The 27224-nt window shown below is 42.3% G+C and overlaps 1 protein-coding gene across 1 annotated transcript in view; it reads left to right on the top strand.

The window, feature by feature from the left end:
• The window catches only part of LOC126473230 (tripeptidyl-peptidase 2), a 289445-nt gene that overhangs the window by 25574 nt on the left and 236647 nt on the right, over window positions 1–27224 (top strand). Inside the window, exon 2 of the mRNA XM_050100144.1 lies at window positions 12966–13094. Coding sequence (XP_049956101.1) covers window positions 12966–13094 — 129 coding nt within the window. The remainder of the gene's footprint in view (window positions 1–12965; window positions 13095–27224) is intronic.

Raw genomic sequence — 27224 nt, forward strand, 5'->3', positions numbered from 1 at the left:
AGTGAAATGACTGTGGTTCGGGTTCATACTACGCATCCCTCCTGCACCTATCCCTACTGCCAACAATAATATACAGGTACATCACTGAAACTAAATAATTGAAAGACTGACCAATAATGTGCCTTGATAAAATAATTATATTCTCCAAGAATCTGTACACACATTCCCTCTCTCTTTACTTCAGTTGTCATTTAAATCTTGTCCACGTGTTGATGTAACTTTTACATTTAGTTAAACTTCTTTAATGGTATCTACAACAACACTCGTTATTATATAATAGTACATGCAATCATTCCCATTGAAATCTAGCACAAGAGACAGCATCCACTCTTCATAATGAAGTCACAAACATGGACTAATGCCATCGCATGCCAGAGAGCACCTAGCTCTCGCACTGCCTTAGTCTGTGTGTACAAATATATCTTTTGCCCCCAGTTCACACTTTTTGTAACATTATTAAATGGTAATTGAGACTCACGGATGGTACTGTCTCTGAAAAAAGCTGCTGCTCCACAGGCTGGAAAATGCCAATACTTTGTTCTCAAACAGCTCATTTTGTTTCCTTTGTTGAGTCTAAATCTATGGCTAGTGATCATGTTAGGAAATCTGCCTAGCCTATTACAAGGGTTAATATTAAAGTGTTTTAGGAGCTGACCTTGTTGCTATTTCTTCTCATAGGAACTGACACAGCTGCAGAAATAGTGCAGTCTTCAGGTTCTTCTTCAAGCTACTCTCAATAAAAGTCATAGTAAATACTTGCTTACAACAGACTTGTTCAAGTGTAAAGATAGCTTGTTCTTCAGGTTAACAATGCTTATTTTATCTTCAGTGTTGAATGGCAGTGCTCTCTCAAAGATCCTGTGACTGATTGAAAGGAGAGAGCAAAGTGTGAATAGCCCAAGTGCTTACCTTCCTTTGTGAGTTTATTTATGGCAAACACTATAGCTAACTTACTGAGTGGAAACAAAGGCCAGTATTATAGTATTAAACAGAAAAGGATGAGGTACCGTCTAGATTGTCTTGGGCTGTGTGCATTAGTAATTCAGGATACATGTCTGCTACAGAAATGTCTGCATTTGTGTTCTCCAGTGTTATTTAGAGCTCAATCAGTTTAAAGGGAATGAGTAACTCTTAATCTGAAATAAAAGTCCTCTTCATGGACAACAGATTGCGTGCTTCATTATCCCTGCTGAGGGGAAAAGTATTTTAGTGCCGATCTCATTTCATGGCACGGCTTGAAGATGTTAAATCATTTGGTACAACTGCCAATTACTAAACTAGATCCCAGAATGGTTCTGTGATAAGGCAGACATATTTTTTGCTTTGTTTTACTGTCACATGATTGTTATCTGCTACTAATACTAGTCTTCTTTCTTTTAATTTTTGTGTGTTACCTTCTTGAAAAAATACTTCCGACCAGTCTACTTCCAACAGGTTCGCTGAACTTTGCTTTCTTCTACACTACCACACAAAATCCTGTTGCATGTTGTGGAATGTAACAGCAGGAATATGGATTGTTTGTTCCTACTTGTCACATTATGTCTTTTGTAACATCATTATTGAATGAGGTAGTGTGGTCAAGTCAGGACTCATGCAAATTTTACATTCCTGTCCATAATGATTAAGGTGACCTGCATATCCCTTAAAAAAAGAGCTACTGTCTTCTCTTTGCACTTGCTGTCATTTTAAAAATTATGGTAATCTCCGTACTCTCCAGATGTAGCTCCTCATGGCACTAAAAGAGTGAGAAATTTAATCCTTTCCAGCTTCACAAAACAGTTAATTACAAGAGCCTTCACTATTATCAGTGTTTCATGTGATGCCGTCCAACAGAACATACTTTATCGCTATCACCCACTCTGCAGTATCACACCAAAACACCCCATTGTTTTCTTTTAATTTATACAAATTAGATGTTATTTTGCTCACAGATGAGATTTATTCAGATGCAGAAACATTTAGATTAGAACTCACTGGGCTGCCTACATAATTACTTATTTCATCATGGTAGAGAATTCCTTGTTCTAATTCTCAGGTTAAGATGAAATCAGTCTCACCGATCTACAAATGGGACGTAGTGCTCTCACATATGGCATTTTACTCTTGCAGGATGACCACTTTGTGGTGCTTGTAGCATGTAGATTAACAGTGCGTTTCATTTTAACTGAGTACATCTTATATTCTAATGAGGTGGAAGCAGTAAATATAAAATTTCAAATTACTACGTGGCTAGTATGGCTTCCATTTCAGGAGTTTCTGTATTGTCTAAATTCCTAGGTTGGGAATTGTTGTTAACCCTGGAGTATCTGGATTATAATTATTTAATAAGTGATCAACAAGGTAATTTTTGTCGACAGTAGTTCACATTGCACCATATATAAACTGTCCAAAGTGTACATTATTGATCATTAGAGTAAGTGAAACTTCTATATTTTTTATCCTTACCTAACTGTAGATATTTTAGTAAGTCTGTTGAAGACCCAAATGTTGAGTTCTCTAAGTCTTATTAACAAACAATGAAAGGTTCGGGATAGAATAACAAAAATGTAGAAGAGACAGATTGCTACTCACCACATGGTGGGGATATTGAGTCACAGACAGGCACAATGAAAATGAACACCAGGAATATTTTCAGCTTTTGGATTAACTCCTTCAGAAGCAGAACTCTCACACATTAATGCAGTAAATCTCACACACATGACCAGTCACCAGGCACTAGGGCCTGACTGAGACCACATCTGATGTGTGCAGCAGGCAGGTGGGTAGTGGGGTTAAATGGGAGGCATTGAGTGAGGTGATGGGGGAGGGGTAGCTGGGTATGAGTGAGGGAGAGACTAGTGATGCTTGTCGGAGTGTGTAAGGACATGGTGAAGACAGGGAAGGGCTACTATATGCTGCATTGGGAGGCTGTGCTGGAGGGGGAAAGGGAGAGGAGGGAAGTAGAGGAGGAGGATGAACTTTTACGAGCATTGATAGGGTTGGAGGCATGTGGGTACTGAAGTGGGAGTGGGGAAGGGTGCAGGCAGGAGGACTATTGAATTTGAGGCCAGGGGCATTACAGGAGCAAACCAAATGTTGTAGGGGGAGTTTCTACCTGTGCCAACTCAAAAAAAGCTGGTGTTGGTGGGAAGAACCCAGATGGCACAGGCTGTGAATGAAGTCCTTATAGTGAAGCAAATTGTGTTTCAGGCGACATGTTCAGCAGCTGGTGTCTCTTGGCCAGTGTGACAGTGGCCACGCATGTGGACAAACAGCATATTAGCATTCGTGCCCTCATAGGAAGCAGCACAGTAGTGTTGCTGAGTTTGTATATCACGTGGCTACCTTCACAGCTGGCCCTGGATGTAATAGGAGCTGCCAGTGGCGGGACTGGAGTAGTTCATAGTGGGATGATGTAAGCGTCATGTCTTGTCTGTCTGTCGCCACAGCAGAGATATGTGATTGGCAACGGGGTGGTTTAGGGATAGACAAGGATATTGCATAGGTCGGTGGGTGGCAGAATGCCACTGTTGGAGGGGTGAGCAGGACATTTTGAATTTATGGCAGAATAAGAGAGAATCATCACAGTTGCAGAAAATGTGATTAAGTTGTTCCAGTCCCGGGTGATACTGAATGATGAGATGTGCTCCTTTGTGGTTTGTCTAGGGGTGTAAGGGGGGATGGTAGGTGAATGGTGTGAGAAGACATGGAGTATCTGTTTGTGGACAAGGTTTGGAGGGTAATTGCAGTCTGTGAAGACCTTTGTGTGGCTGTTGGCATATTTGGAGAGAGACTGCTAATGACTACAGATGTGATGACCTCCAGGTGGCTAGGCTGTCTGGAAGTGATTCCCTGGTGTGGAATGGTTGGTAGCTGTTGGAGTGGAGATACTGTTAGTTGGTGATAGATCTGATATGGATGAAGCTACTGATGTGTACATTCTTGAGGCTGAGGCTGGTATTGAGGATGTGCCTTGTTGGGCTGAGGAGAACCAGGTGAAGCGAACATGGGAGAAGTTGGTGAGGTTCTGCAGGAATGTGAGTAGGGAGTCTTCACCCTTGTTCCAGAGCATGAAGATGTCATTAACAAATCTTAAGCAGTTGAAAGGATTGGGAGTCTCTGTGATCAGGAGGGATTCCTCTAAACTGTTCACGATTAGGTTCACAAGAATGGTGCCATATGGGTGCCCATTGATGTACTGTGGATTTGATTTTAGGTAATTCCTTCAAAGGAGCGGTAATTATGGGTGTGAATGTAATTGGTCTTGGTGACCAGGAAGGAGGTTGTAGGTTTGTAGTCAGTTGGGCATTGGGAAAGATAATGCTCAATTCCAGGAGGATTCCACCAGATATCAGATATTTACGCACAAACTCTGCCACAGTAACCCCATTCCAGAAATCCAGTGTGATCTACAGTCTCTCCTCCAATCCTTAGGTCCATCACAGAACCTCTCCCTTGTGTCTATACCCCTCCTCGCCCAAACTATTTCCCACACTCCTGCCTTCTACATGTTTCCTGAAGTTCGTAAATACAGCTACGTAGGACAACCCATTGCTTCTGGTTGCTGTGCCTCCATAGAGAGAATCTCACCCCTTGTGGACCAACACATCTACATCCATACTCCGCAAGCCACCTGACTGTGTGTGGCGGAGGGTACCTTGAGTACCTCTATCGGTTCTCCCTTCTATTTCAGTCTCGTATTGTTTGTGGAAAGAAAGATTTTCGGTACTCCTCTGTGTGGGCTCTAATCTCTCTGATTTTATCCTCATGGTCTCTTCGCGAGATATACGTAGAAGGGAGCAATATACTGCTTGACTCCTCGGTGAAGGTATGTTCTTGAAACTTCAACAAAAGCCCGTACCGAGCTACTGAGCAGAGTCTTCCAGTGGAGTTTATCTGTCATGTCTGTAACGCTTTCGCGATTACTAAATGATCCTGGAATGAAGTGCGCTGCTCTCCGTTGGATCTTCTCTATATCTTCTATCAACTCTATCTGGTACGGATCCCACACCGGTGAGCAGTATTCAAGCAGTGGGCGAACAAGTGTATTGTCACCTACTTCCTTTGTTTTCGGACTGCATTTCCTTATAATTCTTCCAATGAATCTGTCTGGCATTTGCATAACTGATGATTAATTTTATGTGGTCATTCCTTTTTAAATCACTCCTAATGCCTACTCCCAGATAATTTATGGAATTAACTGCTTCCAGTTGCTGACCTGCTATATTGTAGCTAAATGATAAAGGATCTTTCTTTCTGTGTATTCACAGCACATTACACTTGTCTACATTGAGATTCAATTGCCATTCCCTGCACCATGCGTCAATTCGTTGTAGATCCTCCTGCATTTCAGTACAATTTTCCATTGTTATATCTCTCGATATATTACAGCATCATCCACAAATAGCCTCACTGAACTTCCGGTGTTATCCACAAGGTCATTTATATATACTGTGAATAGCAACAGTACTATGACACTCCCTTGCGGCACACCTGAAATCACTCTTACTTCGGAAGACTTCTCTCCATTGAGAATGACATGTTGTGTTCTGTTATCTTGGAACTCTTCAATCCAATCACACAATTGGTCTGATAGTCCATATGCTTTTACTTAATTCATTAAACGACTGTGGGGAACGGTAGCGAATGCTTTGCGGAAGTCAAGAAACACGGCATCTACCTGGGAACCCGTGTCTATGGCCCTCTGAATCTCGTGGACAAATAGTGCATTCTGGGTTTCACACGATCGTCTTTTTCGAAACCCGTGCTGATTCCTGCAGAGTAGATTTCTAGTATCCAGAAGAGTCACTATACTCGAACATAAGATGTGCTCCAATATTCTACAAGTGATTGAAGTTAGAGATATAGGTCTACAGTTCTGCACACCTTCGGCCTATAACCCTTAACCTATCCTCCTGTCTAAAAGACACCAACAATTCCCTCCATTGACACTACACAGTTCCTGTTCTTTTGCAACACAGCACCCTGCTCATCGTAGTCAATGCCACCCCTGTCCAGACTTACGACATGATGTCCACAGCTTTCTCGGAATTGAGCATTATCTTTCCCAATGTCCGACTGACTACAAACCTACAACCTCCTTCCTTGTCACCATAACAAATTATATCTACACTCATAATTACTGCTCTTTTAAAGGCATTACCTACAATCAAATCCATGGTACATCAGTGGACACCCACGTGGCACCATTCTGTGTAAACCTATTCGTGGGCAGTATAGAGGAATCCTTCCCAGTCATGCAGAATCCCAAACCCCTCATGTGATTCATATTTATTAATGACATCTTCGTGCCCTGAAACAAGGGTGAAAACACGCTATTCACATTCCTCCAGAACCTCAACACCTTCTCTCCCATTTGTTTCACCTGGTTCTCCTGAGCCCAACAAACCACCGTCCTCAATATCAACCTCAGCCTCAAGGATGGATACACAAATACCTCTGTGCACATCAGACCTACCAACCACTAACAGTTCTTCCACCCCAACAGCTGTCAACCATTCCACACTAGTCACTTCCAGACAGCCTAGCCACTCGGGGTCATCACATTGGTAATCATAAGCAGTCTCTCTCCAAATATACCAAGGGCCTCACTGAGCCCTTTACAGATGGCAATTACCTCCAAACCTTGTCCAGAAATAGATATACCATGCTTTGTCTCACCAGTCACTTACTGTCCCCCACAATCCCACAGTCAAAACACTAAGGAGCACTCCCCTTGCGTCTCTTCATACAATTGTTTTACCCATGAAGTGAAGTGTAGGTAGTCATAGATAGCTGCTAATCAAATAATGAATGTGTTCATTAACAGCAACAACCTTACAGCATTCATATTCATAAGATTGTCCATTACGAGATCTTCTTTGCTTACTACTTCTCACCTTTCAACTGTGGTATATGCAGGGCTGGACCACATTTGTAGGTAGTAATGGTACTGTGTTCATTCAAACAGCATGTGGCGGCTACATCATCCAGGCTGCCAGCCTTACCACAACATGGTGTGTAAGTCACAGCAATGTCACTGCAGTGGTGGTTCCAAGTTACATCCCTGTGGTCTTTTGTCCATGTGGCACAGTGGATTTATCCTTCTGCAAGGACCTATTTAGGTCAGCGTTCCACTCTTTGAAAGCCAGTTATACTCGGGGCTCTGGCAGACAGACAACCAGTCTCTGTTAAAAGTTCTGCAGCAGACCCAGCCACGCCTGCTGGAGTGGAGTTGTCCACCATGGTGTCTTGCTGCCCTCACTGTGAGCCATGTCCTCTGTTGCACTTCAGTCACTGGCTGCCAAGGGCACAGCATTGCACTGCTTGCATGTAACTGCCTACGAGCTGAACACATCGTGGGACCTTGATGTTAAGACACCTTGCTGTTCAACCATAGGTGCCTATGAGCTCCCAGGTTAGTAGGGCAGTGTTGTTATTAATCTTCCTTGCTCTTCAAGACAGTGCTGTTTTCAAGTTGTGTAGAAATTATTCTCAGAAGTTGTATTTATGAGGGTGGTTTGAAAAGTTCTCAGAATGGAATAGGAAAAAAAGTGCTGAAATCACTGAAACTTTTTTTGTCTTCAATGTAGTCTCCTTGTAGATTAATGCCCTTGGTCTGATGATGTTCTAGTGCCTTGATCCCATCTTGAAAAAGTTTCCTCCGGGCCTGCAAAATAGTTGTCAACTCTGGCTATCAATTCTTTGTTTGAAGTGAATATTCATCTACCAAGAAAAATTTTCAGTTTTGGGGAGAGATGGAAGTCTGATGGAGTCATATCAGGTGAATAAGACAGGTGTGGCAACAATTCATACCTTAGTTCATGTAATTTTGCCATGGCGATGGCACAAGTGTGCAGACGCGTTTCACCATTCGTGACACCTATCTTGCAGATAATTTTTTCGTTTCTAATTCTTCAGTTAAAATGTGATATACCCTTTCAGATGACATCTGTAAAGCGTGACCAATATTACGCACTTTCAATTGGTGATCCTCCATGACCATTTTGTGCACTTTTGCAATGATTTCTGGAGTAGTAACACATCTTGGCTAACCACTGCACGGATCATCATCTAATCTCCCCTGACCAAATTTGAATTCATTTGCCCACTTGACAACAGTTGAAAATGAAGGAGCAGTGTCCCTCTGTGTATTCTGGAAATTGGCATAATGTCCTTTGCTTTCATACCTTTCTTTACAGAGTACGCAATCACTGCTTGAATCTCGTTTATTTATTTTTTTATTTCCTCCCATCTTTGCAAATCACTACACAGGAACAACAACAACAGATCTCTCTTCCAACTGCACTGACATGGCACATGTTTACAGGCAAAGGTCCAATGAATGAATGAATGAATGCCACGTGAATAGCTCGTTGCGCTAGTGCTGACCTCTCGTGGTGATTCCATGAAATTTTCAAACCACCCTCGTAGATAATTCTTGTAATAAATAGGTCTTATTTAAAAGGATGCATTTTAATACTGCTAGCCAACCACTCGTATATAGGATGTTACACCAATGACTTGAAGTGAGTTATTGAGCAAGGTTATGCAGTAGTAAGGAGTTGGACTTGTATTCACAAGGATGACAGTTCAAATTACCATCCAACCACCAGATTTAGGTTTTCTATTATTTCTCTAAATTGCTTAAGGTGACTTCCAGGATGGTTCTTTTGAATGGGCATGGCAGATTTCCATCCAAACCCTTCCCCAGTCTGAGCTTGTGCAATGTCTCTGATGATCTCTCATAGATAGGCCATTAAATACTGATTTTCCTTGCTTCCATATCTGTGCAACTTACCCATTCTTTGTCTTTTTTTTCATATCGTTCGCTACTTGGAGTCTTCAAATATCTCAAGCTTTGAGTTTCAGCAACCTTTATAAATTTGTATGCTTGTCTGTTTATTGTATTTGTTTTGGCATTTGGTGGACAGTTGAATGTGATTTATCTCTTCTTCTGGTAATGTGTTTGTATGCGTTTAGTTTGAGCAAGAAGGGGGGGGGGGGGGATTAGTATTGTGAAGATGCTACGTCCGTGTAATAAAAGGCCTCATTCATTCCAAATAATTCACCTGTGAAAAATATTGTAAGAACAATCGTAATAGCATGTAATGTGTCAAATATTTCATTCCATTTGCTGTTTTCTCATATAGTTTTTGAAATTACTTTAGTAGCAAGTTCCTTTCACCATGAGCCAATTGATAATTTGCTGATATGCCTAGTGTGTAAAGCTCACATAGTTATGTAGTTTATCTACATACTGGCAAACCCAGCAATGCTTTGCAGTTGCTGAATATGTATGGGAATTAGATATACATCCTAATATCCTTCCCCTCCCCCTCTATATCCCTTTCCTCCTCCTCCCCCCCCCCCCCCCCCATCCTTTGTCCATCTCCTCCTCCTCCATCCCCTGCACCCCTTCCCCAATATCTGTCCCTGCACATTGCTTATCCCACACTCTCTCTATCCATCTTCTCCTCCCTCATCTCTCTCTCCATATCCCCCTTCATCTTCTTCATATCCATTTCCTCTCCCCTTATCTGTCCAGATACTCCTCTCTCCGATCTTATTTGTTGTTATTCCAAATGGAACCTTGATTGTGAATAGAAGTCAAAATGAATGGGTAAATTGGTTGCAATGGCTAGTACACAGGATATGAGAGAGGCATTTCCAGCACCTGGATCTGTGAAGATAGTAGTTTTACTGAAAGTATTCTGCATGGTTTTAATCTATGAACAGGTAGGATTATAAAACTATCCATAAGCACAACTTTCCTATTTTCTTTTAAAAATGACTGCAAAAAGGAAAGCAAAACCACAAAATTTCCCAGCACAGCTTTGCATGTTCTTTCTCGTAGCCAGTTTAGTAAAAAGTGTTCATTCTATGGTACGTCTATATCTGCAGGGATGTAGGCTGTGCATTGTGTGTCAGTCAGTCAAGAAGGGATTCATGCAACTGAACCCTTCAATTGGTGTGAATTGAAACAAAACAATTTAAGATCATTAATTTATTGCAATTAAATAAATCCGAATTCGTTGTTTTTACAGTAATTTGTTGTGCTTTTAAGGCATTCAATGCAACACTTGGTGATGAACGATATTTCCTGTCTTTCCTTGTGGAGAGAAAACGAGTAGCACAGATGGCTTATTGACTCACCAGCACACCATGTACAACTGCCCATGGAAAAAAAAATTTATTCAGGGTTTATTGCACACACTTCCAACGACTGGTGTTGTGATTTATTAATCATCATTGCGACTTAAAGGCAAACCGGAAACTGGACATGCTTAAATTGAAACATCAAGTTGGTCAGACTCGGAACATCCTCGCCTTTGAACTTTCCTATGATTATTGTTGCTTTAGTCGTGTTGTTCATCAGCTTCTTAGCAACGAGTCTTGTTTCACTGCATAGTTCCATTTCATTCAGATTGCGTGGCATGATTATCACTAAGTCAACCTTGAGCTGCAAATTATGTGATGGCGTTCTTGGCAAATCGAATGAATACAGGAATTGAAATTGGTTAAATCCACTTCGTGCGAATCAGTAATGGAATTGATCAGATTAAATGAATGCAATTGACGAACTTCGAATTTTCAACATCTTTATTTTTCACTGAAAAAGTAGCTTGTTCAGTCAACCAAACATGTCAGTATCTCTCTCTCTCTCTCTCTCTCTCTCTCTCTCTCTCTCTCTCTCTCCCCCACTTTTTTTTTTTTTTTTTTTTTTTTTTTACTGGATCTCTTGTTCTGAGGCCATAATGGATTGTACTTGAGAAATTCTCATTCGATTTGCCTCCAAACACTGCATACATTATTAGTCCATCTCAAATGCGCTGGTGGCATTTTTTACACGAACTGAAATCTATTGAATGTTTGCAACACACCAAATTACCACAAACTGACACCAGTTCATTCTTTGCATCACACGAAAGATATGATCACCATCGAAAATGCGCTGAATTATCACTTTCAGTTGTATTCTTGTTCTCAAAGTATCAATATTCAATGCAGAATATGTTGTTGTTATGAAAACGTGACAGCAGAACTGTCAGATAGTGACATTTCTTTAATTGAGATTTTCATACAAAAACACACTCCCAATTTCCGAATTTTCTGATGGATTTTTTTTATCATCTCAGGTGACGATATTTCATTCATGCGGCGAATATCTTTGCTTCGGTCTAGGAGCTTTGGTTTTTAACCTAGCCTGCTTCTGAATTTGCAGCCTTATGCAGCCTTGTTACTTGCTGCACTATTGCCGTTGTATAAACTCCTCATTTACACTTAATGTTGATTGGATTCTACCATGAAGACAGATTGTGGCAATGTTGACCTTCTTTATTTCTTCATTTGTTGTCCTTGGTGTCGATGAACTGGCTGAAAAAATAGGGGGTGGAAGTGCAGCACTGTCTACTGTAAATGATGTAGCCGACACATGCACATTTGTATTTCACAGGTGTTTACTTTCACTTTTCACAGCCCCCCATATGCACATTATTAATAGTTTCCAGGTGAACCTCCAACTGCTACACCAGTTTACTGCTACACCAGTTTACTGCTACACCAGTTTACTGCTACACCAGTTTACTATTGAACCAGTTTACTATTGAACCAGTTTACTATTGAACCAGTTTACTATTGAACCAGTTTACTATTGAACCAGTTTACTATTGAACCAGTTTACTATTGAACCAGTTTACTATTGAACCAGTTTACTATTGAACCAGTTTACTATTGAACCAGTTTACTATTGAACCAGTTTACTATTGAACCAGTTTACTATTGAACCAGTTTACTATTGAACCAGTTTACTATTGAACCAGTTTACTATTGAACCAGTTTACTATTGAACCAGTTTACTATTGAACCAGTTTACTATTGAACCAGTTTACTATTGAACCAGTTTACTATTGAACCAGTTTACTATTGAACCAGTTTACTATTGAACCAGTTTACTATTGAACCAGTTTACTATTTAACCAGTTTACTATTTAACCAGTTTACTATTTAACCAGTTTACTATTTAACCAGTTTACTATTGAACATCTACAAGCAGTAAAAACCTAACCATAAAGTTCACAGTCCTTGAAAAATGGAAAGGTACCTATGGAGCAGACACTCATTGTTTTTACACACAGCCTGATTGTGTAACACTTAGGCCTATTCCACAGTTAAGTTGAAGCATTGTTATTTTAATCAACAGAGGTTTCTTGTCTGAAACTCTGTCGTGGACTGACTGTTTCGGGACCAAAAATCAGGCCCTTATATATCCTCACAATAATAGGTACTGAAACTACACATTGTTCGAAGTTTAAATTACAGAAATTACTCTTTAAATTACTCGTTAAATTAACTGAATACATCGAAAAACTGGTTCTTTTTAACAGTTTCTTCTACTACGAGGGTTAAGCTGAATGATTTGTTTAAATCATGACATTAACAAATATAAGTACACATACAATACTTTTGTCAAAACTATTCATTACTTTCGAATTAATTAAGGTCTGGCTTTGCTAACATGTTTTCAAATAGAGCCAAATAAATACTTAAAGAAGTCTAGTGTCTGGTCTTCCAAATGTTTAATAAGAATTTATATTTGTTTAAAAGTCAACAATAGAATTTAAGCTACAAAACAATTACTGATTTCACCCTATAATGAAAGATACTAACTAGGAATAGTCAAAATAAATTAGAAAATCAATTGCATCCATAAAACTAAGCACCAAATTAGATCTGGTGTTACATTGCTTAAAACTGTGGGCCAACCTTTCTCTTTTATAAATGCAGACTATACTCACATATGTTAATGATCAAGGAGGCAGAAGGCAAAACAAGAGGGGAAGTAAAAATATCCCGGCTTGCTTCATCACAAGATCTCTAATGATTTTATACCAATCAGCAGTGCAATAGAGAGAGATAAAATTCTGTGCATGGTGGTTCGAACATTCACACAGTAGTGTCCTGATTTAATTTGTTTGCCATTGCAGGTGACTAGTGAAGGAAAGCCTAAAGTGATTGAACGCTATGACTGTAGTGGTGCTGGTGATGTTGACACTTCAGTTGTGGTACGTGCACAGGATGGCAAGATACAAGGCGTTACAGGCAGGCAGCTCAAGGTAAGGAAATATATTTCAGTATGGTTCAATAATGGCAATTTTGGGATGGAAATAATAAACAAAAACTGAGGAAAGGCAATAAGTCATTAGCTCTTGAATGATTGGTTGCGCACGCGCGCACATGCACTTGCACGCACACATATGTATATACATAAAGGGTGGTCCATTGATAGTGACCGGGCCAAATATCTCACGAAATAAGCATCAAATGAAAAAAACTACAAAGAACGAAACTCGTCTAGCTTGAAGGGGGAAAGCAGACGGCGCTTTGGTTGGCCCACTAGATGGCACTGCCATAGGTCAAACGGATATCAACTGCGGTTTTTTAAACAGGAACCCCCATTTTTTATTACATATTTGTGTAGTATGTAAAGAGATATGAATGTTTTAGTTGGACCAATTTTTTTCGCTTTGTGATAGAGGGCACTGTAATAGTCACAAACGTATAAGTACGTGGTATCATGTAACATTCAACCAGTACGGGTGGTATTTGCTTTGTGATACATTACTCGTGTTAAAATGGACCGTTTACCAACTGCGGAAAAGGTCAACATCGTTTTGATGTATGGCTATTGTGATCAAAATGCCCAACAGGCGTGTGCTATGTATGCTGTTTGGTATCCTGGACGACATCATCCAAGTGTCTGGATCGTTTGCCGGATAGTTATGTTATTTAAAGAAACAGGAAGTGTTCAGCCACATGTCAAACATCAACCACCACCTGCAACAAATGATCATGCCCAAGTAGGTGTTTTAGCTGTTGTCGTGGCTAATCCGCAGATCAGTAGCAGACAAATTGTGCGAGAATCTGGAATCTCAAAAACGTCTGTGTTGAGAATGCTACATCAACATCGATTGCACCCGTACCGTATTTCTATGCACCAGAAATTGCATGGCGGTGACTTTGAACGTAGTGTACAGTTCTGCCACTGGGCACAAGAAATTACGGGACGATGACAGATTTTTTGCATGTATTCTATTTAGCGACGAAGCGCCATTCACCAACAGCAGTAACGTAAACCGGCATAATATGCACCATTGGGCAACAGAAAATCCATGATGGCTGCGACAAGTGGTACATCAGCGCCCTTGGCGGGTTAATGTATGGTGCGGCATTATGGGAGGAAGGATAATTGGCCCCCATTTTATCGATGGCAATCTAAATGATGCGATGTATGCTGATTTCCTGCGTAATGTTCTACCGATGTTACTACAAGATGTGTCACTGCATGACAGAATGGCAATGTACTTCCAACATGGTGGATGTCCGGCACATAGCTTGTGTGCGGTTGAAGCGGTATTGAATAGCGTATTTCATGACAGGTGGATTGGTCATCGAAGCATACCATGGTCCGAATGTTCACTGGATCTGACATCCCTGGATTTCTTTCTGTGGGGAAAGTTGATGGATATTTGCTATCATGATCCACCGACAACGCCTGACAACATGTGTCAGTGCATTGTCAATGCATGTGCGAACATTACGGAAGGCGAACTACTCGCTGTTGAAAGGAATGTCGTTACGCGTATTGCCAAATGCATTGAGGTTGACGGACAACATTTTGAGCATTTATTTCATTAATGTGGTATTTACAGATAATCACACTGTAACAGCATGCATTCTCAGAAATGATAAGTTCACAAAGGTACATGTAGCACATTGGAACAACCGAAATAAAATGTTCAAACGTGACTATGTTCTGTATTTTAATTTAAAAAACCTACCTGTTACCAACTGTTGTCTAAAATTGCGATCCATATGTTTGTGGCTATTACAGCGCCATCTATCACAAAGCAAAAAAAGTATGCCATGAAGTTCATGCCAATCTCCCTGGGCATCGGCGTTCCCGGCAATGGCTATCCTGCCAGGTGGCCCTTGCTGAGGCTAGGTGGTACGTACCCGTGGGGAAGGCCACTGGTCGGAATGAGTGGCATGAGGGCGGATGACACGCCATGAAGGGTAGTACATCGTCTCTTGCTGGTGGTCCGCTGCCGGCAGTCTCTAAGTGGGCAAAGTCTTACTTCAGTGCGAAGAAATATGACACCAAATCGTTCCCCTCTCTGGCCACACCATGGGAGGAACGCCAGGCCAAGGATGCCAGTGAAGTTTATTCGCCCTGTTACCTCCTATGTGTGAGAGTTGATGAGGAATCTTTTATGTCCCTGAAACCTCACTATTTAGTGGAGCATTTGGAGGACAAGTTTGGGAAGGTGAAGGGCTTGTCCAAAATGTGCTCTGAGTCAGTCTTTTAAAAGCAACATCCTCTACCCAGTCATGGACATTACTTGCTTGTGACAAGTTGGGGGATGTTTCTGTTACCATCACACCCCATAAGAGGTTAAATATGGTCCAGGGTTTCATATTCCACAGGGACCTTCTTTTGCAGTTTGACGACTAGCTGCGTGCCAATTAAAAGCGGCAAGGTGTTCATGTCATCTGGGACGTCTATCGGGATCCGAGGGATAATCAGGTTGCCACTGGTGCCTTCATCTTGGCCTTCGAGGGTGACACATGCCCGAGAAAGTCAAGGTGATGGTCTACTGCTGTGACATCAAGCCATATACCCCTCCCCAATGCAGTGCTTTAAGTTCTGGAAGTTCGGCCATATTGTCTTCCCGCTGTACTTCCAGTGACAGATGTCTGTATTGTGAACGTCCATCACATCCCATGCCCCGCCTCCCATCTGTGTCAACTGCAGAGAACATAATTCACCTTGCTTACCAGGCTGCAGGATTTTACAGAAAAAGAAAATCACGGAATGTAAGATGCTGGACCAACTGACCTACACTGAAGCTAAGAGAGAACGTGAGCAGCTACATCCTGTGGCTATGACGTCCTCTTAAGCTGCTGCTACTAGAACAGTTGTTGCCCCATCAGTTCCTCACATTCCTGCCCTTCTCAGAACCAGAAGACTACACCTGTCCCCTTGAAGGTGGGGGCCACTTCCCTCCCTGCTGCTTCCACACCACCTACTTCGGGAGCAACATGCCCCCAACCAGCAGGGATACGAGTCCCTATCTCTGAGCCAGAGAAGCATAAGTCTTAGTCGGCTCCTCTCACTAGGAAGGGATCTCTTGGGTCAATCAATTCCCTGTTTCTGCTAGTGGGATAGATGACGCCCGCCAGTGGCTGAAGAGCCCAAAACCTGTTGGTCGTAGGGCTTCACGCTCGTCCTCAGTCCCAGAGACTGAATCAGTGAAGTCCTCCCAGCCAGGGAAGCCCAAGGAACAGTGAGAGAAATCCAAAAAGAAGGTCCCCAAGACAAAGGGAATTGCAGTGGCACCCACACCATCGCTACCTACAAGCTCTGCGACTATGGATGAGGTGGAGATTCTAGCATCCGCTGAGGACCTAGGTCTCACCAGACCCTCAGACACAATGGATATAGACTGCTCAGGCAAAAAGTCGGGTGCTGCAAGTGATCCTGAGGCGTAAACTGCCTCATTGCATGTTCCATGCCTTCCCAGTCTCAAGATGACGTCATCCTCCAGTGGAATTGCGGCAGTTTTTTTCCATTGCCTGGCTGAGCTATGGCAACTGTTAAGCTTCACACTTGCTTTCTGCATTGCCTTCCAGGAAAACTGGTTCCCAGCAATGCAGACCCGTGCCCTCCACGGCTGTGCCCCTTCAAACCCCTCTTGAAGCTGTGGCTGCAAGAATACGGACGACACTGGAAATAACTGTCTGCAATGTGTATCTTCCTCCAGATGGTGCAGTATCTTTGAATGTATTAACTGCACTGATTGATCAACTCCATAAACCTTTCCTACTTTTGCGAGATTTTAATACCCATAATCCCTTAGGGGGTGGGACTGGCTGAGACAGAGGTGTCGAAACTTTACTGTCTCAGTTCGAACTCTGCCTCTTAAATACTAGGGCTGCCACACATTTCAGTGTGGCTCATGGTAGCTTCTTGGCCATTGAGTTATCAATTTGCAGCCCAGGACATCTCCCATCTATCCACTGGAGATCACATGCGACCTGTGTGGTAGTGGCCACTTCCCCCATCTTTCTGTCACTGCCCTGGCGTGGGGCCCACGGACGCCTGCCCAGATGGGCTTTAAACAAGGCGGACTAGGAAACTTTCACCTTAGCTGTCACTGTTGAATCTCCTCCATATGGTAACATTGATGTGATGGTTGAGCTGGTGACTACAACAATTGTTTCTGTGGCAGAAAACATGATCCCTCGCTCTTTGGGGTGCCCCCCAGCGAAAGGCAGTCCCTCTGTGGTTGCCGTAAGTCGCTTAAGTAATTAAGGAGCGTCAGCAAGCTCTATAGCGGCATATGCGGCACATACCAGACTCCAACAGGTGTTCCCGGCGTTAACATAAATGGCGTGTTATCTACTGACACAAACGCGATTGCCGAGCACTTTGCTCGAGTGTCTGCGCCGGAGAATTACCCTACCTCCATTCGCACTCTCAAATGGCGGCTGAAAGGGAACATCCTCTCATTCACTACATGCAACAGCGAATGCTATAATGCCCCATTTACAGAGTGGGAGCTTTTCAGTGCCCTTGCAGATTGCACCGACACAGCTCCTGGGCCAGATTGGATCCGGTCAGAGATTGGATCCACAGTCACGTGATTAAACATCTCTCATCTGACTACAAGCGTCATCTCCTCGTCATCTTCATCCAGATTTGGTGCGGTGGCGTCTTTCCCTCACAATGGCGGGAGAGCACCATCATTCCGGTGCTCAAACCTGGTAAAAACCCACTTGATGTGGATAGCTATCAGCTATCGGCCCATCAGCCTCACCAATGTTCTTTGTAAGCTGCTGGAACGTATCTACATCTACAACTACATGGATACTCTGCAAATCACATTTAAGTGCTGGCAGAGGGTTCATTGAACCACCTTCACAATTCTCTATTATTCCAATCTCGTATAGCGCGTGGAAAGAATGAACACCTATATCTTTCCGTACGAGCTCTTATTTCCCTTATTTTATCATGGTGATCATTCCTCCCTGTGTAGGTTGGGGTTAATAAAATATTTTCGCATTTGGAGGAGAAAGTGGGTGATTGAAATTTTGTGAGAAGATTCCGTCGCAACAAAAAACACCTTTCTTTTAGTGATGTCCAGCCCTAATTCTGTATCATTTCTGTGACATTCCCTCCCATATTTCGCGATAATACAAAACGTGCTGCCTTTCTTTGAACTTTTTCGATTTACTCCATCAGTTCTATCTGGTAAGGATCCCACACTGCACAGGAGTAGTCTATAAGAGGACAGACAAGCATAGTGTAGGCAGTCCCCTTAGTAGGTCTGTTACATTTTTCTGAGTGTCGTGCCAATAAAACGCAGTCTTTGGTTAGCCTTCCCCACAACATTTTCTGTATGTTCTTTCCAATTTAAGTTGTTGGTAATTGTAATATGTAGGTATCTAGTTGAATTTACGGCTTTTAGATTAGAATGATTTTTCGTGTAACCGAAGTTTAAAGAATTCCTTCCAACATTCGTGTGGATGACCTCACACTTTTTGTTATTTAGGGTCAACTACCACTTTTCGCACCATTCAGATATCTTTTCTAAATCGTTTTGCAGTTTGTTTTGATCTTCTGATGACTTTGTTCGTTGATAATCGACAGCGTCATCTGCAAACAACCGAAGACAGCTGCTCAGATTGTCCCCCAAATCGTCTCCCTAATCGTTTATATAGATAAGAAACAGCAAAGGGCCTATAACATTACCTTGGGGGACACCAGAAATCACTTCTGTTTTACTCGATGACTTTCAGTCAATTACTATGAACTCTGACCTCTCTGACAGGAAATCACGAATCCAGTCGCATAACTGAGATGGTATTCCATAAGCACACAATTTCACTATGAGCCGCTTGTGTGGTACAGTGTTAAAAGCCTTCCAGAATTCCAGAAATACGGAATCGATTTGAAACCCTTGTCAATAGCTCTCAACACTTCATGTGAATAAAGAGCTAGTTGCGTTTCACAGGAACAATGTTTTCTAAACCCATGTTGACGGTGTGTCAATAAACCATTTTCTTCGAGGTAATTCATATTGTTCGAACACAGTATATGTTCCAAAATCCTGCTGCGTACTGATGTTAATTAGAAAGGGCCTGTAATTTAGTGGATTACTCCTACTACTTTTCTTGAATATTGGTGTGACCTGTGCAACTTCCCAGTCTTCGGGTACGGATCTTTCGTCGAGCAAATGGTTGTATATGATTGTTAAGTTTGGAGCTAATGCATCAGCATACTCCGAAAGGAACCTAATTGGTATACAGTATGGACCAGAAGACTTGCTTTTATTAAGTGATTTAAGTTGCTTCACTACTCTGAGGATATTTACTTCTACATTACTCATGTTGGCAGCTGTTCTTGATTCGAATTCAGGAATATTTACTTTGTCTTCTTTTGTGAAGGCATTTCGTAAGGCTGTGTTTAGTAACTCTGCTTTGGCAGCACAGTTTTCGATAGTATCTCCATTGTTATCGCGCAGAGATGATGTTGATTGTTTCTTGCCGCTAACATACTTCACGTACGACCAGAATCTATTTGGATTTTCTGCCAGATTTCGAGACAGTTTCATTGTGAAAGCTGTTATAAGCATCTCACATTGAAGTCTGCACTAAATTTCGAGCTTCTGTAAAAGATCGCCAATCTTGGGGATATTGCATCTATTCAAATTTGGCTTGTTTGTTTTGTTGTTTCTGCAACAGTGTTCTTACCCATTTTGTGTACCAAGGAGGATCAGCTCCAATGTTTGTTAATTTATTTGGTATAAATCTCTCAATTGCTGCCAATACTATTTCTTTTAATTTAAGCCACATCTGGTGTACACTTATATTATTAACTTGGAACAAGTGGAATTGTTGCTCAGGAAGGTGTCAAGTGAATTTTTATCTGCTTTTTTGAATAGGTATATTTTTCGTTTATTTTTTGAGGATTTGGGGATTACAATATTCAATCTCGCTACGACACTAATCAGCGGTTGGGTTGGGTCCTGGAGTCATGTGGCCCATCTACATCTACATCCATACTCCGCAAACCACCTGACTGTGTGTAGCGGAGGGTGCTTTGAGTACATCTATCAGTTCTCCCTTCTGTTCCAGTCTCGTATTGTTCGTGGAAAGAAAGATTGTCGGTATGCCTCTGTGTGGGCTCTAATCTCTCTGATTTTATCCTCATGGTCTCTTTGCGAGATATACGTAGGGGGGAGCAATATACTGCTTGACTCCTCGGTAAAGGTACGTTCTTGAAACTTCAACAAAAGCCCGTACCGAGCTACTGAGCAGAGTCTTCCACTGGAGTTTATCTATCATCTCTGTAATGCTTTCGCGATTACTAAATGATCCTGTAACGAAGCGCGGTGCTCTCCGTTGGATCTTCTCTATATCTTCTATCAACTCTATCTGGTACGGATCCCACACCGGTGAGCAGTATTCAAGCAGTGGGCGAACAAGTGTATTGTCACCTACCTCCTTTGTTTTCGGACTGCATTTCCTTATAATTCTTCCAATGAATCTGTATGGCATTTGCTTTACCGACGATTAATTTTATGTGGTCATTCCTTTTTAAATCACTCCTAATGCCTACTCCCAGATAATTTATGGAATTAACTGCTTCCAGTTGCTGACCTGCTATATTGTAGCTAAATGATAAAGGATCTTCCTTTCTGTGTATTCACAGCACATTACACTTGTCTACATTGAGATTCAATTGCCATTCCCTGGACCATGCGCCAATTCATTGTAGATCCTCCTGCATTTCAGTACAATTTTCCATTGTTATATCTCTCGATATATTACAGCATCATCCACAAATAGCCTCACTGAACTTCCGATGTCATCCACAATGTCATTTATATGTTGTTGTTGTCTTCAGTCCTGAGACTGGTTTGATGCAGCTCTCCTTGCTACTCTATCCTGTGCAAGCTTTTTCATCTCCCAGTACCTACTGCAACCTACATCCTTCTGAATCTGCTTAGTGTATTCAACTCTTGGTCTCCCTCTACGATTTTTACCCTCCACGCTGCCCTCCAATACTAAATTGGTGATCCCTTGATGCCTCAGAACATGTCCTACCAACCGATCCCTTCTTCTGGTCAAGTTGTGCCACAAACTTCTCTTCTCCCCAATCCTATTCAATACTTCCTCATTAGTTATGTGATCTACCCATCTAATCTTCAGCATTCTTCTGTAGCACCACATTTCGAAAGCTTCTATTCTCTTCTTGTCCAAACTATTTATCGTCCATGTTTCACTTCCATACATGGCTACACTCAATACGAATACTTTCAGAAATGACTTCCTAACACTTAAATCTATACTGGATGTTAACAAATTTCTCTTCTTCAGAAACGCTTTCCTTGCCATTGCCAGCCTACATTTTATATCCTCTCTACTTCGACCATCATCAGTTATTTTGCTCCCCAAATAGCAAAACTCCTTTACTACTTTAAGTGCCTCATTTCCTAATCTAATTCCCTCAGCATCACCCGACTTAATTAGACTACATTCCATTATCCTTGTTTTGCTTTTGTTGATGTTCATCTTATATCCTCCTTTCAAGACACTGTCCATTCCATTCAACTGCTCTTCCAAGTCCTTTGCTGTCTCTGATAGAATTACAATGTCATCGGCGAACCTCAAAGTTTTTATTTCTTCTCTATGAATTTTAATACCTACTCCGAATTTTTCTTTTGTTTCCTTTACTGCTTGCTCAATATACAGATTGAACAACATCGGGGAGAGGCTACAACCCTGTCTCACCCCCTTCCCAACCACTGCTTCCCTTTCACCTTGTCGACTCTTATAACTGCCATCTGGTTTCTGTACAAATTGTAAATAGCCTTTCGCTCCCTGTATTTTAACCCTGCCACCTTCAGAATTTGAAAGAGAGTATTCCAGTCAACATTGTCAAAAGCTTTCTCTAAGTCTACAAATGCTAGAAACGTAGGTTTGCCTTTCCTTAATCTTTCTTCTAAGATAAGTCGTAAGGTCAGTATTGCCTCACGTGTTCCAGTGTTTCTACGGAATCCAAACTGATCTTCCCCGAGGTTGGCTTCTACTAGTTTTTCCATTCGTCTGTAAAGAATTCGTGTTAGTATTTTGCAGCTGTGACTTATTAAGCTGATAGTTCGGTAATTTTCACATCTGTCAACACCTGCTTTCTTTGGGATTGGAATTATTATATTCTTCTTGAAGTCTGAGGGTATTTCGCCTGTTTCATACATCTTGCTCACCAGATGGTAGAGTTTTGTCAGGACTGGCTCTCCCACGGCCGTCAGTAGTTCCAATGGAATATTGTCTACTCCGGGGGCCTTGTTTTGACTCAGGTCTTTCAGTGCTCTGTCAAACTCTTCACGCAGTATCATATCTCCCATTTCATCTTCATCTACATCCTCTTCCATTTCCATAATATTGTCCTCAAGTACATCGCCCTTGTATAGACCCTCTATATACTCCTTCCACCTTTCTGCTTTCCCTTCTTTGCTTAGAACTGGGTTTCCATCTGAGCTCTTGATATTCATACAAGTCGTTCTCTTATCTCCAAAGATCTCTTTAATTTTCCTGTAGGCGGTATCTATCTTACCCCTAGTGAGATAGGCCTCTACATACTTACATTTGTCCTCTAGCCATCCCTGCTTAGCCATTTTGCACTTCCTGTCGATCTCATTTTTGAGACTTTTGTATTCCTTTTTGCCTGTTTCACTTACTGCATTTTTATATTTTCTCCTTTCATCAATTAAATTCAATATTTCTTCTGTTACCCAAGGATTTCTACTAGCCCTCGTCTTTTTACCTACTTGATCCTCTGCTGCCTTCGCTACTTCATCCCTCAAAGCTACCCATTCTTCTTCTACTGTATTTATTTCCCCCATTCCTGTCAATTGCTCCCTTATGCTCTCCCTGAATCTCTGTACAACCTCTGGTTCTTTTAGTTTATCCAGGTCCCATCTCCTTAAATTCCCACCTTTTTGCAGTTTCTTCAGTTTTAATCTACAGGTCATAACCAATAGATTGTGGTCAGAGTCCTCATCTGCCCCTGGAAATGTCTTACAATTTAAAACCTGGTTCCTAAATCTCTGTCTTACCATTATATAATCTATCTGATACCTTTTAGTATCTCCAGGGTTCTTCCATGTATACAACCTTCTTTCATGATTCTTAAACCAAGTGTTAGTTATGATTATGTTGTGCTCTGTGCAAAATTCGACCAGGCGGCTTCCTCTTTCATTTCTGTCCCCCAATCCATATTCACCTACTATGTTTCCTTCTCTCCCTTTTTCTACACTCGAATTCCAGTCACCCATGACTATTAAATTTTCGTCTCCCTTCACAATCTGAATAATTTCTTTTATTTCATCATACATTTCTTCAATTTCTTCGTCATCTGCAGAGCTAGTTGGCATATAAACTTGTACTACTGTAGTAGGTGTGGGCTTCGTATCTATCTTGGCCACAATAATGCGTTCACTATGCTGTTTGTAGTAGCTTACCCGCATTCCTATTTTCCTATTCATTATTAAACCTACTCCTGCATTACCCCTATTTGATTTTGTGTTTATAACCCTGTAGTCACCTGACCAGAAGTCTTGTTCCTCCTGCCACCGAACTTCACTAATTCCCACTATATCTAATTTCAATCTATCCATTTCCCTTTTTAAATTTTCTAACCTACCTGCCCGATTAAGGGATCTGACATTCCACGCTCCGATCCGTAGAACGCCAGTTTTCTTTCTCCTGATAACGACGTCCTCTTGAGTAGTCCCCGCCCGGAGATCCGAATGGGGGACTATTTTACTTCCGGAATATTTTACCCAAGAGGACGCCATCATCATGTAATCATACAGTAAAGCTGCATGCCCTCGGGAAAAATTACGGCTGTAGTTTCCCCTTGCTTTCAGCCGTCATTTATATATATTGTGTGAATAGCAGCGGTCCTATGACACTCCCCTGCGGCACACCTGAAATCACTCTTACTTCGGAAGACTTCTCTCCGTTGAGAATGACATGCTGCGTTCTGTTATCTAGGAACTCTTCAATCCAATCACACAATTGGTCTGATAGTCCATATGCTCTTACTTCGTTCATTAAACAACTGTGGGGAACGGTATCGAACGCCTTGCGAAAGTCAAGAAACACGGCATCTACCTGGGAACCTGCGTCAATGGCCCTCTGAGTCTTCTGGACGAATTGCGCAATCTGGGTTTCACACTATCATCTTTTTTGAAACCCATGCTTATTCCTATTAGAGTAGATTTCTAGTCTCCAGAAAACTCATTATACTCAAACATAGTATGTGTTCCAAAATTCTACAACTGATCGATGTTAGAGATGTAGATCTATAGTTCTGCACATCTGTTCGACGTCCCTTCTTGAAAACAGGGATGACCTGTGCCCTTTTCCAATCCTTGGGACACTACACTCTTCTAGAGACCTACGGTACACAACTGCAAGAAGGGGGAGGGGGAAGCAAGTTCCTTCGCGTACTCTGTGTAAAAGCGAACTGGTATCTCATCATGTCCAGTGGCCTTTCCTGTTTTGAGCGATTTTAATTATTTTTCTATCCCTCTGTCATCTATTTCGGTATCTACCATTTTGTCATCTGTGCGACAATCTAGAGAAGACTTCATGTCAGGGCGGCTTACTGCCAGGGTTGCTCTATGACTGATAATCTCGTGTTCCTCGAGTCTGCCATCCGAACAGTCTTTTCCAGATGCCAACACCTGGTTGCCATCTTTTTTGATTTACGAAAAGCGTACGACACTACCTGGCGACGTCATATCCTTACTACGTTATACGAGGGGGGGGTCTCTGAGCCCCGCTTCTGATTTGTATCCAAAATTTCCTGTCGCTTCGTACTTTCCGTGTCCCAGTTGGTGCCTCCCATAGTTCCTCCCATATCCGGGAGAATGGAGTCCCGCAGGGCTCTGTATTGAGTGTACCTCTATTTTTAGTGGTGATTAATGGTCTAGCAGTAGCTGTAGGGCTGTCCATCTCACCTTCTCCGTATGCAGATGACTTCTTCATTTTGTACTGGTGTTGCTGAGCGGCGCCTACAGGGAGCCATCCACAAGGTGCATCATGGGCTGTAGCTCAAGATTTCCAGTTCTCGGCCACAAATTCATGTGTTATGCCCTTCTGTCGGTGTCATACCATTTATCCAGAACCAGACCGTTACCTTAATGATGATCCACTCGCTGTAGTGGAGACACTGATTCTTAGTACTCGTTTTCAACGCCCTATTGACTTGGCTATCTCACCTTCGTCAGCCCTCCGCTGCCTGAGCAACACTAACTGGGATGCAGATTACTCTCCGCTGCTGCAGCTCTACAGAGCCCTTGTTCAATCCCACCTTGACTATGGGAGTCTGGTTTATGGATCGGTGGAGGCGCCCACAGCATTGTGTTTACTGGACCCAGTCCACCACTGTGGCGTTCGCCTATCGACAGAAGATTTTAGGAAGAGTCCGGTGACCAGCATTCTTGTGGAGGCCTGAGTCCTTCCATTGCAGGCTTGCACAACTGCTGACCAGTTACAATGCGCACATTCGTAGTTCCCCTGCGCATCCAAATCACTGTCTCCTTTTCCCACCCACGGCAGTTCATCTCCCGCATTGGCAGCCCAGGTCAGGGCTTCCAATTGCAGTTCATGTTCGATCCCTTATTTCTGAACTGGAGTCCTTGCCTTTACCACCTATACTTGAGGTCCATCACAGACACCTTCATGGTGTACACATAGGCCGCGGCTTCGCCTGGACCTTTCACATGGATCTAAGGACTCAGTTAACCCCGCAGATCTCCGCTGCCAGTTCCTGTCGATTCTTGACATGTACAGAGGCCAAGCTTCGTATGTCCATGAAGGACATATTGAACAGCATTCCTTTCCCAATGGCTGTAGTGTTTTCACTGCCGAGCTGGTGGCTATATCTCGTCCTCTTGAGCACATCCGTTCATGTCCTGGGGAGTTATTACTTCTGTGTACTGTGTCCTTGAGCAACCTGCAGTTATCGACCAGTGCTACCCTCGTCATCCTTTGGTAGCGACCATCCAGGAGTCCATCTAAGCCCTGGAATGGTCCAGTTGTTCAGTTGTGTTTGTCTGGACCCCAGGTCATGTCAGAATCCCAGGCAACGAATTTGCCGACAGGCTGCCCAAACAGGCTATGCAGAAACCTCTTATGGAGATCAGCTTCTCTGCAATTGACCTGCGTTCAGTACTGTACTGCAAGGTATTGCAGCTTTGGGAGACGAAATGGCATAACTTCAGCACACACAAAAAGATGCATGCCATTAAGGAGACTGCGAATGTGTGGCAGTCCTCCATGTGGGCTTCTCACAGGAACTCTGTGGTTCTCTGCCAGCTCCGCATTGGGCTTGGGTGACACATGGCTAACTCCTTCGCTGTGATGACCCACCTGAGTGTTGGTGCAGTGTCCGGCTGACAGTGGCCCATATCTTGGTTAGCTGTCCTTTTTTGGCTGCCCTGCAATGCACTTTTCAGTTACAGGACTCGTTGCCATTAATTTTAGCTCACAACGCCTCATCGGCTAATTTAGTATTACGTTTTATATATGACGGTGGGTTTTATCATTCTGTATAAGTTTTAGCATGTGTCCTTTGTCCCTTTGTGTTCTACACTCGTAATCCTTTTAGGGTGGATGTTTTAATGTGTCGCAGAGTAGCTGGCTTTTCCTTTTTATTCTCATGGTTGGTCAGCCACGGTCATCTGCTTTCTTGTTTTTACTGCTTCTACCTGTTTCTTGCTTCTGTGGTTTTCTTTTTCTGTTTTGTCCGTGGTAGTGTTGGTTGTTCTGTCGTTATTCTGGTTCTTCCTTTCTCATGTTATTGTGCTGTGCGTCTCGTGTTTCTTCTTTGCCTTGTGTAATTATTTTACCTGGAACAAGGGTCTGATGACCTCACAGTTTGGTCATCCCCCCCCTTCTGCCCCCCTTTAAACCAAGCAACCAACCAATCGTGCACATTGCTGAGGGACAACATTCTCTTGTACAAACTTCTATAACTGGATTATCCTATGAATTTTTATTACTGATTTTAAAATAACTACTGTTAAGTATTTGAATACTTTTTTGTAGGGAGCACATTGCACTCATATGGGAGCAATCTAGATGCTTGGAAAGCAATAACACACACA

Source organism: Schistocerca serialis, chromosome 4 (assembly GCF_023864345.2).
Source record: "Schistocerca serialis cubense isolate TAMUIC-IGC-003099 chromosome 4, iqSchSeri2.2, whole genome shotgun sequence".
Taxonomy (NCBI): Eukaryota; Metazoa; Arthropoda; class Insecta; order Orthoptera; family Acrididae; genus Schistocerca; species Schistocerca serialis.